This window comes from Triticum aestivum, chromosome 2D (genome assembly GCF_018294505.1).
Source record: "Triticum aestivum cultivar Chinese Spring chromosome 2D, IWGSC CS RefSeq v2.1, whole genome shotgun sequence".
NCBI lineage: Eukaryota > Viridiplantae > Streptophyta > Magnoliopsida > Poales > Poaceae > Triticum > Triticum aestivum.
In genome coordinates this window covers 404,784,005-404,799,260 of record NC_057799.1, presented here as the reverse complement: position 1 = coordinate 404,799,260, position 15,256 = coordinate 404,784,005, and the positions used below count along the sequence as shown (strand labels likewise).

Below are 15,256 nucleotides of genomic sequence, written 5' to 3'. Positions count from 1 at the left end.
ACTTGTGGGCCAACTAATTTGACGGGGACGGAGGGCTTTGTCAACTTAGTCAATATGAACGATTCTAGCTCCAGTGACCGTATGATGTCCATCCAACGGCCGTAGTGCCTCTTCAACCTCTGGTCTTCTTGCTCCAGCCGCCCAAACCAGCGCCCGTCATGCCTCGTGCTCCTGCCTCCCGTGGCCGGCTGCGATGCCGCGGAGGCCTCACCGCCCCCTACTACTCCCACTGCTGGCCAGGCCATCCCTCTACTCACCCACACCCCCTGTTATTCTGCGGCGACGGCAGCCTCACACCGCAGCGAACCAGTGAACCCTCATACTCCTTTCCGCATGGGCATCCACTGCCGCGTCTTCCCTGGCTCCGCGTCGTCCTCTTCCTAGGCCTCGCCGTCGTCCACTGCCTTGGTGCTCTCGGCGCGGCGTGGTCAATGTGGTCAACGACCGACTTCCATCGGAAGAGTACTGTACATGGAGAGGCTGACAGCTGAGTCTACGGCAGCCGCAAGGAAGTGCATCCTTATTACACGCAAAATAATTATTCCTGCACCTGACAGCGGGGACCCACCGGACGGGCACCGTATTTCGCGAAAAAAACGTTTCCCCCCTGACCGCTGGGACCCACCAGCTACATCTTCGCACGCAAGGAAGTGCGTCCGGGCAAAAAAAACGATTCGCCCCCTGACTGCTGGGACCCACCAGCTATATCTTCGCACGCAAGGAAGTGCCTGACAGTCGGGACCCACCTGGTCGAAGCGTACGTAGCGTTGTCATTCTGGTCGCGAACGTGTACGTACATACTGGTCGATGTAGAGGCACACACGTGTCGTAGTAGAGGCGCGCACGTAGCATGCACACGTACGTACAGCGGCCAGGGTGCAAGAAAGAAAATACGGCCACGTACGTACATACGGGCGGGGTCTCGAACGCCTACTCGCGCATATGTACGGCCAGGGCTCGTGTACATGGCTGGGTCGGAACGGAGAAACAGCATCGTCGTTGTGTTCATGGGGAGCCAACCGGCTGGGTCGGAAAGGAATGCGTCGTCGTGTTCATTAGGAGGGCTTGGTCAGAACAACCGATGGAAACGAGGCCTGGCGTACCACAGAATGGAGGAAACGGCCTTGTGTTCGACCGGCCACGGTCGAAACGGGATCCTGTTCATCGGGAGGGGTCTGGCGTACCGCAAAACGGAGGAAACGGACCTCCTACGGTCGAAACGGGGGTCCTGTTGATCGAGAGGGGTGTGGCGTACCGCAAAACGGAGGAAACGAACTTGTGTTGGAGCGCTACGGTCGAAACGGGCGTCCTGTTCATCGGGAGGGGTGTGGCGTACCGCAAAACGGGACTCCACGGGATACTGTTCATCTCCACCGTCGACCCCCTCCAGCCTCCACGGGCTACTGTTCATCCACCGTCGACCTCCTCCAGCCTCCACCTGCGACTGTTCATCCACGGGCTCCTATTCATCCAGCCTCCACCGCACGCTACTCCACCGGCTACTGTTCAACCAGCCCTCTCCACGGGCTCCTGTTCAACCACCCCTCCACGGGCTACTGTTCATCCAGCCCTCCACCGTCTACTGTTCATCCAGCCCTCCACGGGGTGGTCCTGTTCATTCAGCCCTCCACGGGGTCCTGTTCATCCAGCCCCAACCGGCTCGATCGATCGGGGTCCTGTTCATCCAGAGGCAACACCACGGGGTCCTGTTCATCCACCCCCACCGGGAACTGTTCATCCAAACCCCCTAGCAACACTCACTGTTCATCCAGAGGCAGCATCGATCGGCTTCAGTTAGCAGCAGTAGCGAAGGAATCGCTCGATCGGGTTCAGTTAATAGCCATCGATCGATCGCTCAGGTTCAGTAACGCGTAGCCTGCAGTGCAATCGCTTGGGTTCAGTAGGCGAACGCCTCGCTCGGGTTCAGTTAGAGCCCAACGCCTCGCACCCACGCGCGTGCGTGTACGCGCATCGCTCGGCCCCGACCACCCACCGTAACTGGGAACACCCCGATAGTTTCCTCACCCTCGCTTCTACCACGGTTTTTTCCGTCAGGGACGGCCCAAAGAATGTCATGCAGCTGCGTCTCCGGCCCACCCAGGACAAAAAGCCCATTTTCTGTCATGATTTTTTGTCATAGAAGTAGGAGCCCACCACATCTATGATGATACCGGCTTTTGTCACAATTATCGTCATAGAAGTGTCATAAGTATGACAGAAAAAAGAAATTCGTTCGGCCCAAAATATCACGGATGTGTCTTTTTTTGTAGTGTTGTGGGCAAGATGACTAAAACTCCGTTCTCCGGAACAATGGATCGAGCTAGTGACGTATTGAAAATAATACATACCGATGCATGCAGTCCAAATGAGTATTGAAGCACGCGGTGGATATCGTTATTTTCTTACCTTCATAGATGATTTGAGTAGATATGGGTATATTTACTTAATGAAACACAAGTCTGAAACATTTAAAAAGTTCAAGGAATTTCAGAGTGGAGTGGAGAATCATCGTAACAAGAAAATAAAGTTTCTACGATCTGATCGTGGAGGTGAATATTTGAGTTACGAGTTTGGTATGCATTTAAGACAATGTGGAATTGTTTCACAGCTCACGCCTCCTGGAACACCACAGTGTAATGGTGTGTCCAAACATCGTAATCGTACTCTATTGGATATGGTGCGTTCTATGATGTCTCTTAACGATTTGCCACTATTGTTTTGGGGTTATGCATTAGAGACAACCGCCTTCACTTTAAAAAGGGCACCGTCTAAATCTGTTGAGACGACATCATATGAGTTATGGTTTGACAAGAAGCCTAATCCGTCATTTCTTAAGGTTTGGGGTTGTGACGCTTATGTCAAAAGGCTTCAGCCTGATAAGCTCGAACCCAAAGCGAAGAAGTGCGTCTTCATAGGACACCCTAAAGAGACCATTGGGTATACCTTCTATCATAGATCCAAGGGCAAGATCTTTGTTGCCAAGAATGAGTCCTTTCTAGAGAAGGAATTTCTCTTGAAAGAAGTGAGTGGGATTATACCTTCTCTCGAATTGGAATGTAGCACATCACAGAAAGCAGTTCCCATGATGCCTACACCAACCGAAGAGGAAGCTAATGATGATGATCATGAAACTTTGGATCAAGTTACTACTAAACTTCGTAGGTCGACCAGGGTATGTTCCGCACAAGAGTGGTACGGTAATCCTGTCCTAGAAGTCATGTTGTTAGACAACAGTGAACCTACAAACTATGAAGAAGCTATGATGATCCCAGATTCTGACAAATAGCTTCAGGCCATGAAATCCGAGACATGATCCATGTATGAGAACAAAGTATGGACTTTGCTGGACTTGCCCGATGATCGACAAGCCATTGAGAATAAATGGATCTTTTAAAAGAAGACATACACTAATGGTAATGTCACCGTTTACAAAGCTCGACTTGTTGCAAAGGGTTTCCCACAAGTTCAAGGGGTTGACTACGATGAGACTTTCTCACCCGTAGCGATGCTTAAGTATGTTAGAATTATGTTAGCTGTTGCCGTATTTTATGATTATGAGATCTGGCAAATGGACGTCAAAACGACATTCCTTAACGGGTTTCTTAAGATAGAGTTGTATATGATGCAACCAGAAGGTTTTGTCAATCCTAAGGATGCTAACAAAGTATGCAAGCTCCATCGATCCATCTATGGACTGGTGCAAGCATCTTGGAGTTGGAACATGCACTTTGATGAGGTGATAAAAGAGTTATGTGTTTATACAAGTTTGTGGAGAAGCTTGTATTTACAAGAAAGTAAGTGGGAGCTCAGTAACATTTCTGATAGTATATGCAGATGACATATTGATGATTGGAAATGATGTAGAATTTCTGGAAAGCATAAAAGGGTTATTTGAAAGGAGTTTTTCAAAGGAAGGCCTGGATAAAGCAGCTTACGTATTGGGCATCAAGATCTACGGAGATAGATCAAGACGCGTGATAAAACTTTCACAGAGCACATACCTTACAAGGTTTTTGAAGGAGTTCAAAATGGACCAGTCAAAGAAGAATTTCTTGCCTGTATTGCGAGGTGTGAAGTTGAGTGAGACTCAAAGCTCGACCGCGGCAGAAGAAAGAGAGAGGGCGAAAGCCGTCCCCTATGCCTTGGCCATGGGCTCTATAATGTATGCCATGCTATGTACCAGACCTGTTGTGTGCCTTGCCATGAGTCTAGCAAGGGGGGTAGTAGAGTGATCCAGGAATGGATCACTGGACAACGGTCAAAAAATTATCCTAAAGTTACTTAAGGAAATGTTTCTCATTATGGAGGTAACAAAGAGTTCGTCATAAAGTTTTACGTCGATGCAAGCTTTGATGCCGATCTGGATGACCCTGAGTCTCGAACAGGATGCGTCAAGTGGAGCAAATGTTAAAGCATTTCCAAACCGAGCGTTGAGGCGGGTTTACATATGAAGCGCATATTTAACGCCCTTTTCAACTCCATCCGTGATTGGATCAAGGACGAAGACATTGAGATTTGCAAAGTACACACGGATCTGAATGTTGCAGGCCCGTTGACTATGACCTCTCTCACAAGCAAAACATGGTCAAACCCCAAAACTCATTGGGGGTTAATCACATAGCGATGTGAACTAGATTATTGACTCCAGTGCAAGTGAGAGACTTTTGTAAATATGCCCTAGAGGCAATAATAAATTGGTTATTATCATATTTCTTTGTTCATGATAAAGGTTTATTAGTCATGCTAGAATTGTATTGACCAGAGACTTAAATACATGTGTGAATACATAAACAAATAAAATGTCCCTAGTAAGCCTCTACTAGACTAGCTCGTTGATCAAAGATGGTTAAGGTTCCCTAATCATTGACATGAGTTGTCATTTCATAACGGGATCACATCATTAGGAGAATGATGTGATGGACAAGACTCAACCATAAGCTTAGCATTTGATTGTATCAGTTTATTGCTATAGCTTTCTTCATGTCAAGTATCTAGTCCTAATACCATGAGATCGTGCAACTACCTGACACCGGAGGAATACTTAGTGTGCATCCAAATGTCACTTCATAATTGGGTGATCATAAAGTTGCTCTACAAGTATCTCCGAAGGTGTTTGTTGGGTTGGCACGGATCGAGACTGGGATTTGTCACTCCATGTGACGGAGAGATATCTCTCGGCCCTCTTGGTAATACAACATTGTAAAGAGCTTGCAAGCAATGTGCCTATTGAGTTAGTCATGAGATCTTGTATTATGGAACGAGTAAAAAGACTTGCCAGTAACAAGATTGAACTAGGTATGGAGATACCGACGATCGAATCTCGGGCAAGTAACATATCGCCGGACAAAGGGAATTGCATACGGGATTAACCGAATCCTTGGCATCATGGTTCAACCGATAAAAGATCTTCGTGGAATATGTAGGAACCAATATGGGCTCCATGTCCTGCTATTGGTTATTGACCAGAGAGGTGTCTCGGTCATGACTACATGATTACCGAACCCGCAGGGTCACACACTTAACGTTAGATTAGTATTAGGATATTTGATGATTGGTAACCGAATGTTGTTCGGCGTCCCGGACGAGATCCCGGACGTCACGAGGAGTCTCGGAATGGTCGAGAGGTAAATATTTATATGTGGGAAGTCATATTTTGGGTTCGAGAAAAAGGTGCAGTTTTTTCGGTATTGTACCGGGAAGTTTCCAGAAGGTTCCGGAGGATTCCGAAGGGTCCGGAAGTCCATAAATGGGTCCACCACGTCCCACCTGACAACATGGGCTGAAAGGGGGCGCCCTGGCCTACATGGGTCAGGCGCACCAGCCCCTAAGAGTCCCATGTGGCTAAGACATGTGGAAGGGGACTAGGAATCCAACTCCTACTAGGAGTAGGACTCCTTTCCCTTGGCACCAACTCCTATTAGGAGTAGGGCTGGACTCCTAGCCCCTCCACCTATATAAATAGAGGGGAGGAGCGCACCAAAGGGTGAGAGATCCACAGATCAACACACCAGTCCCTGGGCGCCCTCTCTCTCCCGTTGCACCACCGCCTCGTCCCGACGACGCTTAGCGAAGCGCTGGCGGTGCTCCACCGCCACCATCACCACCACGCCGTCGTGCTGGTTGTGATCCCATCTACTTCTCTGCCTTCTCTTGCTGGATCAAGGAGGGGGAGACGTCATCGAGTCGCACGTGTGCTGAACTCGGAGGTGTCGTCCGTTCGGCACTAGATCGGTTGGATCGTGATCGGATCGTGAAGAGTACGACTACATCAACTGCGTTATATACACTTCCGCTTTCGGTCTACGAGGGTACGTAGACACACTCTCCCTTCTCGTTGCTATGCTTCTCCTAGATAGATCTTGGGTGTTCGTAGGATTTTTTTTTATTTTCATGCTTCGTTCCCAACACAAATGTACATATGATGTGTCGACAAAGAGCAGCACATGGATTTCTCTTTAAAAAATCTAGTTCGACCAAAACTTAGTTTTCCTATGGCGTTTGGCGCAACGGTCAATCCCGATTGGAGAGCTACTCTAGTGCAGGAACATGTCGACGACGTGTGTATGTTCCTTGGGCGGAGTGCATGATACTTGGCACCACACCATACTAAGTTGTTTTATGGCAAGAAGTGTGTGGTCTCTCTTATGAATAGATGATTGAACACATGCGTTCCAATCAAAGATCTTAACGCAAGAACTGGATCTTTGCCACACATGAATCCTTGTCTAGTGATGAGTTCGTTCGGATGGTGGCCACCTTGTGAGCAATTTAGAAAGCAAGGAGGAAGGCAATTCACCAGGACATCTTTGAGAGTCCTCTTTCCATCCATTGTTCTATTAACTCTTATCAAATATTCAAGTTACTGCAAAGCCGACCACAATCTCAACCAGAACTACTGCCCTTAGACAGTCGCAGTGTTTAGCCTCTCCGATGAACCGTGCCAAGATCAATGTTGATGCGATAATGCTAAGGAATGGGGTTTTTGGTGTAGTAGGTGCTTTGCAGAGATCATACCGAAACTTTTCGGGGAGCTTCAACTATCGTACTCAATGATATATCTGAACCACGAGGCTTGAAGCACTTGCTGTTAGAGAAGCCATGACCCTTGGAGATGATCTTGATGTTCAATGGATTCACCTTGCTTCAAATTGCATGATGGTGGTATATAAGATATCTAGCAAGGGAGTTCAATTAGCTATGGTGCAATCATCCATGAAACCATAGACGGGGCAATAGTTTTTACAACTGGTAACATAGTTCATGAATTAGGAGCTCGAATGTCGAAGCTCATAACCTGTCATGTTTGGTTAAGCCAACCCCATGATCTTCTTTTCATACCTAGAAACATTGTGACGAATTAACAAAGTTTCGCAAGATTGTCTAAAAAAGGCTTATGTTCGCTCATTTTCTTTTTATTACTTATTCATAGTGCTAATCGATTTTTTAGCTCAACGCCTTTCCTCTAGAGAGAATTCCTTATTTAACATCATGTCTAAATTTTATGCCCTATTTGACATCGATAAATTATTTCTTCCCTATCTAACAACAAGTCTAAATTTTATGCCTTTTATGACACTTTTGTCTATTTTAAGCCTAAACGATACCTGAAAAGACCCCTTTGCCCCTCATGTGCGTATGTTTATGCACGCGCGTGCGTTCTGCTGTGTGTGTGAGCGCACGCACGTGTGTTCTACTGATGCTGCGTGTGTGCGCGTGTGCGTATGTGCTGCTGCGTGCCTGCGTGTTTGTGTGTGCGTGCGTGCGTGTTGCGACAAATTTGACAAATTTGACCTGTGGACGAAATCAAATCACAGAATGAACTGCCTCTGAAACTATTTCACGCGGCTGACCTTTTTGTGTGACGCCCGACACGAAGGCGCCACACTACACTGTGCAACGCCTCACAGATAGGCGCTACACGCCTGGCGAGCGTTGCACCCCAGACTGCCTAAAAATTGCCAAGTCATTGTGCAGAGCCTAAGAGCTAGACGCTGCACTGTATAGTGTGGCGCCTAACTCTCAGGCGCTGCACTAGTGGTTGCACTACAAAATGAAGCAACCACTATTGCATCGCCTAGAAGCTAGGCGCTACACTGTATAGTGTGGCGCCTAACTCTCAGGCGCTGCACACTGACTTAGTAATTTTTGGATCACACGGGTGCGACGCTGGCTAGGCGTGTGGCGCCTATGTGTGAGGCGTTGTACAGTGTAGTGTGACGCCTTCGTGTCGGGCGTCACACAAAAAGGTCAGCCGCGTGAAATAGTTTCACGGGCAGTTCATTCTGTGATTTGATTTCATCCATAGATCAAATTTGTCAATTTTGCCGCGTGCTGCTGCACATGTTGTTTGGTGTGTGCTGTTGCGTGACTGCGTGTTTGTGTGTGCTTGCGTGCGGCTGTGTGTGTTGATGCGTGGGTGTGTGTTGCTGTGTGCTGCGTGCATGTGTGTTGCGTTCTTGTGTATGTGCTGCATGTGTGTGCTACTGCCCCATACTGATGTTGTGTGTGAGCTACTGTCTCGCACACACATGAAGGGCAAAAGGGTCTTTTCAGGTGTCATTTAGTCTTAAAATGGACGAAAATGCCATAAAGGGCACAAATTTTAGACTCGTTGTTAGATAGGGAAAAAAGATTTTCAGTGTTAAATAGGGAAACGAAATTTAAGATGGTGTTATATAAGGAGTTGTTTCTTTCCTCTAAGCAGATTACTCTTGCCGCCACAACACTCCACAAGGACCCTGACTTGGCTCATACAGCACCGTCGTTGTCATGCTGGTCTGGTTCTTGGCGACTACACTTTCCTAGTCCTACTCTGCCGCACATTTTGCAAGAACAAAAGAGACCGTGAGTGGAGACACCAAAAAATCGACACAACAACGTGCAGTGTACAACTCAATCAGCCAGCCAAACCCTAGCCTCGTGCCAAACATTTAGCAAAACCGAACGAGACTGTGACTTGAATCGACAAAAAACAGCAGCGACTTCCATAGCGGGAAAGTCCTAACCTATACGGAACAGCGAGCGAGGTCCCGTGCCCCGACCTTGACGCGTCTTGCTCGGGGTCAAGCTGTCCGCGTCCTCCCAATTATTTCGCCCCGCTGGCGGTAACCTGACTACCTGCCGTAACGTTGTTGTTGATTGTGGACAGAGGAGCGAGCGAGTGGCTGTCCGCGGCCCGACCCCCGGGACACGCCACGCAACCGCCACCCCCGTCCGTCGCCGTCGCGTCCCCCGAACACAAAGCGAGGGAGCAGTGGGACACGGCCACACGCGTCCAGCTTCCGCCAGCCTCCCACAGCTCCTCTCCGTCTCCTCCGGTTCCTCCTCCCCTCCTCCCTCTACACTTCTCTCTCCCTCTCTCGCCACAGTCCCCGCCAGATTTGTTGCCTCACCTCCACCTGTATCTGTATGCCGCCAACGCCCCCATGGCGTCAACCGCACCACGGCCGCCCCGCCGAGCCGCGACCTTGACACTCCTCCTGCCCTTCCTCCTCCTCTCCTCCTCCCCGTCCCTCTCCGCTGCCGAGCCGCCGCCGTCGAGCCCCGCCCCGCTCCACGCGCCGCCGCGGCGGGTCGCGTCCGACTCCGACAGCGCCCCCCCGCCGCCGCACCACCCGCACCACCACCACCACTACCACCACCGCCCGCCCCCGCCCCCTCCGCACTGGCGGCGGCTCAACTTCGGCGAGAGGCTCGGGATCGCCTTCGCCGGCGTCGCCGTGGCAATGCAGGTCGTCCTCGGCGCGTTCCTGGCGCTGCGCGCCTGGCAGCTGCGGCGGCTCGACAGGGCTGAGGTGTCCTCCTCCACGCCCCTCACCTGACCTGGCCGCCTGCTCTGCTCCTTGCTCGTCCCGTCAGGTCCGTGATTCGTTAATTGTCCGTGATCTGAAATCGTCGTTGTAAAGGAAGAAGCCATGAACGTATGCCTATTCTCCATTAATTCCATTTTTACACGCCGTTCTTTTCGCATGTGTTGGGCGCCAGTGCTTTGCTGTAGGGTGTGTACAATTTGCTTCTGCTCCGTGCAGACCCTAGTAGACAGGCCATGTGATATACTGATGTGAGAGCTGTGGTGTCTGTTTTATTTGTGAGTAGGTACTAGTACTAGCAAGTGATCGAGATTCCGAAATGGTGATATGTTGATTGATTCATGTGGGGCTGGGACTGATTATAGCTGCTTGCTTAGATGGGCATCAATGTACAAACTACAAAGTGATTCAAATTATTTCTGTGGTGCCGTGATCTTAGCTCTTAAGTATGTCAACTGTGCTAGCACTTCAGAGAATCAATATTGCTCCATGTGGAATGATTGAGCCAGCGATTACACAATGAAGTTGCACTTATGAACCTTGGTCCCTTGTCACTCCTGCTATGATGGCTTAGTGATCAGCAAGCTGATTGTAAATCCTTTTTTTAAAACAAGCTGGCTGTACCTGTACTTTGTGTCTTGTACCGTATTTCTTTGTATCTGCACTGTCCTCTCCTGGTCTACTCTGAGTGCAATCACGCTATCATGATAGAAAATTCAGAGGTATCAACTATTTAGTGATCATGGAAAATCAGCAAACTCAAGATGTCATGGTTAACTGTTAGCTGTTCGTGTTATCACAAGTTGTCCACTTCCTCTGTTACCTTCGGGCAGGTATTGCATGTGTAACTATGATGCATAAACAGTGAGTCAGTTGAAAGGGCATGTCGTGGGGTAACCCATCTCTTGCTTGTTTTCCTTCGAGAGGAAAATAAATAAATAAGGAGCATAGTTATTTGGACCAAATGATTTTTGAATCTGAAATGGTACATAGATCATTGGTCATGCATGTGAGAGGCAGCTGGTCAGTAGTTACATTTGTCCTAAAATTTGCATCTTGGACAACTGGACAAATCTGACCTTATTTTATTGCTCAGATCCAAGCCCTGAAGTACTTGACTGTAAAAACGTGTGCCAACTTGAATGAGCAGCTGTCCACTGAAGAGCAAGATGTGGATGTGGAATGTTCTTCTTGGTATCTTTGTCCTACTAGTTTAGATACCTCAGCTTTTGTTTGTAGACGCGGGTTTGATGCATTCAGTCTAAATAAGTTTCTGCGTTGAAAGTCCTCTTCTACTGTCACCAATTAAATTCTACTCCCTCCGCTCCAAAATAAGTGTTGTAATTTTGAACTAAGGCAACCCTTAGTTCAAAACTGTGACACTTATTTTAGACCGGAGGGAGTACTTATATATCAATAGCTACAACAACGACAACAACCCCCTCGGAATAGCGGGATCTTCATCAACACCAGCCCGCCCAGTTGTACAATGTACACATGATCTTCTGGGCCGCAGATACACGTCAGGCCTAGAAGCTCACGCGCCATGCCGGATTGGGCCGACTCCACCGTCACCTTCGATTGCATAGACCACCCGACCCATGTACCTCGTGAACTTTGCTCTGGTGGTAGATTTGATTGTCGACGGTTTCCACCTCCTCGAGTCCTCATGGACGGGCGCACCGGGATTAACATGATCTTCCCTGACACCTTGGCGAAGATGCGAATTTTCAAGTCCCGTCTAAGCCCGGCATCCACCGGCTTCCACGGGTTTGTGCCTGGCAAAAAGGCGCAACCCCTTGGACAAGTCGAGCTAGTGGGGATCTTCGGAGACGAAGATAACTTCCGCTCAAAAACATGTGCTTTGAGGTCACGCCGTTCCATAGGGGATACAACGCCATCCTTGCCAGGCCCGCCTATGTAAAGTTCATGGTGCTACGCTTGTACACATATTTGTTGCTCAAGAGGCCCGGACCAAATGACACCATCACCTTCCACGGGAGCACTGAAAAGAGCGCTAGCTGCAGAGGTTGCAACTGTTGAGTGTACACATATTTGTTACTCAAGAGACCCGGACCAAACGGCGCCATCACCTTCCACGGGAGCAATGAAAGAGCGCTGGCTACAGAGGTCGCAAACGTCGAGATCAAGGAAGCCGCCCTGGCTTCCATTGAGCTTGAAGAGATCAAGAGCTCTGCCGATCCAACCACAACAATCTAACCCCGCAAGCCCAGACCCGACCCAGCCTTTGGTGCGGAGCACCCTACGGCCATCCCCATGGACACTGTTAGAGTAGTCATTATGGTATACGACTTCTAGTCCAAGTCAGTTTTGTACCCCTACCCTAAGTCGGCTTGTACCTTTTTATATACTCTTGTATGCCGCACCAAATCATCAATAAGCAACAGTTTTATTCAGCTTTCATGGTATCAGATACCGGTCCCAGGGTTTAGGGTATGGCTCCGCCAACGCCACCGCCGCCGCCGCCGCCCGGCTACTTCGAGCGCCGGGCCGCACTCATCGCCAAGGCTGCCAACGCCGCGGCCGCTTCTCTCTCGGCCCTCACCATAGCTCCACAAAACTACCCTGCACCCATCCTCGCCGCACCAATATCTCTTGCTGACACAATCTCCGACGTCAGCCCCTACATCCCCATAGTTCTTGATCTCGCCACCCACAACTACTACCATTGGAGACATCTCTTCGATCTCCACCTCGGCCGCTGCAACCTGCGCTCGCATGTCGCCGCCAACTGTTTTCCCCGCCCCGACGATCCGCAATGGTTGAAAGACGATCTCGCGATCGTCCAGTGGTTCTACACCCGCATCACCACCGAGATCTTCAACATGCTCGATCACGACGGCGCCACCGCTGCCAACATCTGGCACTCCCTCCGTCAGCTCTTCCAAAGCAACACCGACGCTTGGAAAAACGCTCTCCACACCGAGCTTCGCAATATGGTGCAAGGAGACGCCCCAGTGAACCTGTTCTGCCAGCGCGTTAAGACCATTGGTGATGAGCTCCGCGAACTCGGCGATACAGTTAGCGACTCACAGCTAATCAATATCGTCGTCGTCGGCCTCAGCGAAGACTTTGACAAGCAAGCCTCGTTCATACCGATGATACGGCCCCCTCCTACCTTCGCTGAAGTTCGTTCCTTGCTACAACTCGCGGCGGAAACACAAGCTCGCAAGGACTCTCGCCCCAAGGTCTTTCATGCTGCGGCTTGTCCTCCTCTGTCGTCTACACCAGCGCCGCCTTCCCGGCCGGCTCCTGCCGCCGGGCCGTCCGCATCGTCATCTGTTCAACCGCCCCCAGGCTGGCGTCCTAGTCCGAACTACCGCGGCAAAACCCCTATCTACAGGCCGCCGTCGACTCGTTCGGTTCCGCCTACGACATCACCAGCACCGAGTCCTCCACCACCCAGCCCTGCTCCCACTCCACCACCCAGCCCTACTCCTTCGTCCGACTCTTCCGTTGCGCCGGACTCACCAGTACTGTCGTGGAGTTGTCACGGCAGATGTCCTCGAGCTAGGACTTATTCGTGGAGCCATCGCAACTAGGAAGCTTGAAGGGGTTATGCGGGACAAGGAACACGAGGGTTTATACTGGTTCGGCCCCTTACGGTGAAGGTAAAAGCCTACGTCCAGTTTGAGGTGTATCTGATTAGGGTTACGATCGCCAGGGAGCTAAACAGCTATGCCCGGCTCTCAATGAGATTGTTGTCGCCCTTGAACCGCTGCCGGGTCGTCCCTTTATATAGGGAGGCTGACGCCCAGCAGCCCTTAGAGTCCCGGCCGGCTCATAAGAACGTCCGGCTCGGACTCTAAACTATACTTGCCTTACACTACAAGTCTACTATAATAATGATTGTAACTACAGGCCCTAAGCCATATCCGGGTCTCAGCCCATCTCTGGCCCATCGTCTTGAAACTTGGCTCCGGGCTTCTGGTAATGACCATCCGAAGAGTAACCCGGCCCCTCCTGGCGGGTGACTCTAAGGTCTATATCCTCAACATTAGGCCCCAGATTGACTTGAGCCGGCTCGTGTCAATCTTCAACTCTGCCGACAGAAAAAATCTCCGGCTTACCATTCATGTGAAGGCCATAACCCGGAGTGACGTCATCCTCTGGACTCCGGATAATCCGCCGTGACGTCATCCTCCATTAAGTCCGTTTTTTACTCCGCCAGATCCGCAACGGATCTTTGCTTTTACTGTCGTTCCGAAAATCGAGGCGTCGTGAGGGGGAGATAACCACGCTGTGGTCTCCTTGAATCCCGCGCCCACTTATGACTCCACCTTATAAATAGGCCGGCCCAACGTGTTCTTCTCACGCTCCCTTTCTTCCTCCTCGCGCCGTCGCTCCTCTGCCCGAGCTCGTGCTCCGCCGCCGTCGTCTCGCCTCCGACCTTCGTCAACCTTGGCCGCTGCATCACCCTGACCCGGACCAGACAAACGGCGGCGACTCCCGCACCTCTTCAGCTCCGGTAAGTTCTCACCACCCCGTAGAGTAGATCTACAGTAGGGTTCCTCCAGTTCTTCATAGTTCGTTGCGGCCTGCGTAGTTTTGTTTTTTACCACCCTTCTCTTGATCTTAACTCTGCGTAGAACCACTGCGGTAGATGTTTGAGATCCATTTCACCTGCAAGAAGCCGTCCTTTTACTGCATCAGAACCGTGTTCAACCTCAAGAACTTCTGCTGCCTCTGTTTTTTAGGTCTAGAAAATTTTCATTTCACCTGTATTTTGATCCAAAAAAGTTACTGCAACATGTAAAACCTGTTTTACCACACTTAGTAAAAACTGCAGCCCTTGAATCTTGGCGGCTTATATCTCCGGTTTAAAGAAGACATGCGCCATAGAACTTTTCCGGTTTAAAGAGAACTATGCTCTGTAGAATCCTCCGGCTTAACTCTGGTAAAACCGTAGATAACCAAATTACTTAGAATCCCCCTGCGGCTCAAATAACCCACCGTATCTGAATATATATCATTAGTCCCCTTCATAAGCCGCCATCTTAGTCTGAATGATAATCTCCGGCTTACAATTAACCCGGATACTTTTCTCTTTATCATAGACCACCAACCTTCACCATGCCTCCCAAGGCTCCCATCACTTGCAACTGGATGAGATCCAACGTCACTGACGAGACCCTGGCCAACTTCGTTAAGTCCGGATATCTGCCCAAGAAGGAAGTGATGTCCTACCGTGCCCCTGATCCGTCAGAAGAAAGAGCACAGCCGAGGGACGGGGAGGTAGTGATCTTTGCGGACCATATGAGCCGGGGCTTCGCACCGCCTGGCTCAAAATTCTTCCGGGACGTGCTCAACTTCTTTGACCTTCGGCCTCAGGCCAACTCCGTATCCAACATCTGCAACTTCCAAGTCTTTTGTGAAGTGTATCTTGGAGAAGAGCCGAGTCTGCTGCTCTTCAGAGAGCTGTTTTA

The 15,256-nt window shown here is 49.9% G+C and overlaps 1 protein-coding gene across 1 annotated transcript; it reads left to right on the top strand.

Annotated features, from left to right (window-relative positions):
- Nucleotides 1-9,147: 9,147 nt before the first annotated feature.
- Nucleotides 9,148-11,093, top strand: LOC123053427 (extensin). Its single transcript, XM_044476906.1, has 2 exons — nt 9,148-9,858; nt 10,906-11,093. Exon 1 carries the CDS (start codon nt 9,426-9,428, stop codon nt 9,819-9,821), a length of 396 nt encoding a protein of 131 aa, XP_044332841.1. The 5' UTR covers nt 9,148-9,425; the 3' UTR covers nt 9,822-9,858; nt 10,906-11,093.
- Nucleotides 11,094-15,256: the final 4,163 nt, after the last annotated feature.

Coding starts and splice junctions, on each gene's coding strand:
- LOC123053427 (XM_044476906.1), top strand. CDS start 9,426: ATGGCGTCAACCGCACCACGGCCGCCCCGCCGAGCCGCGACCTTGACA.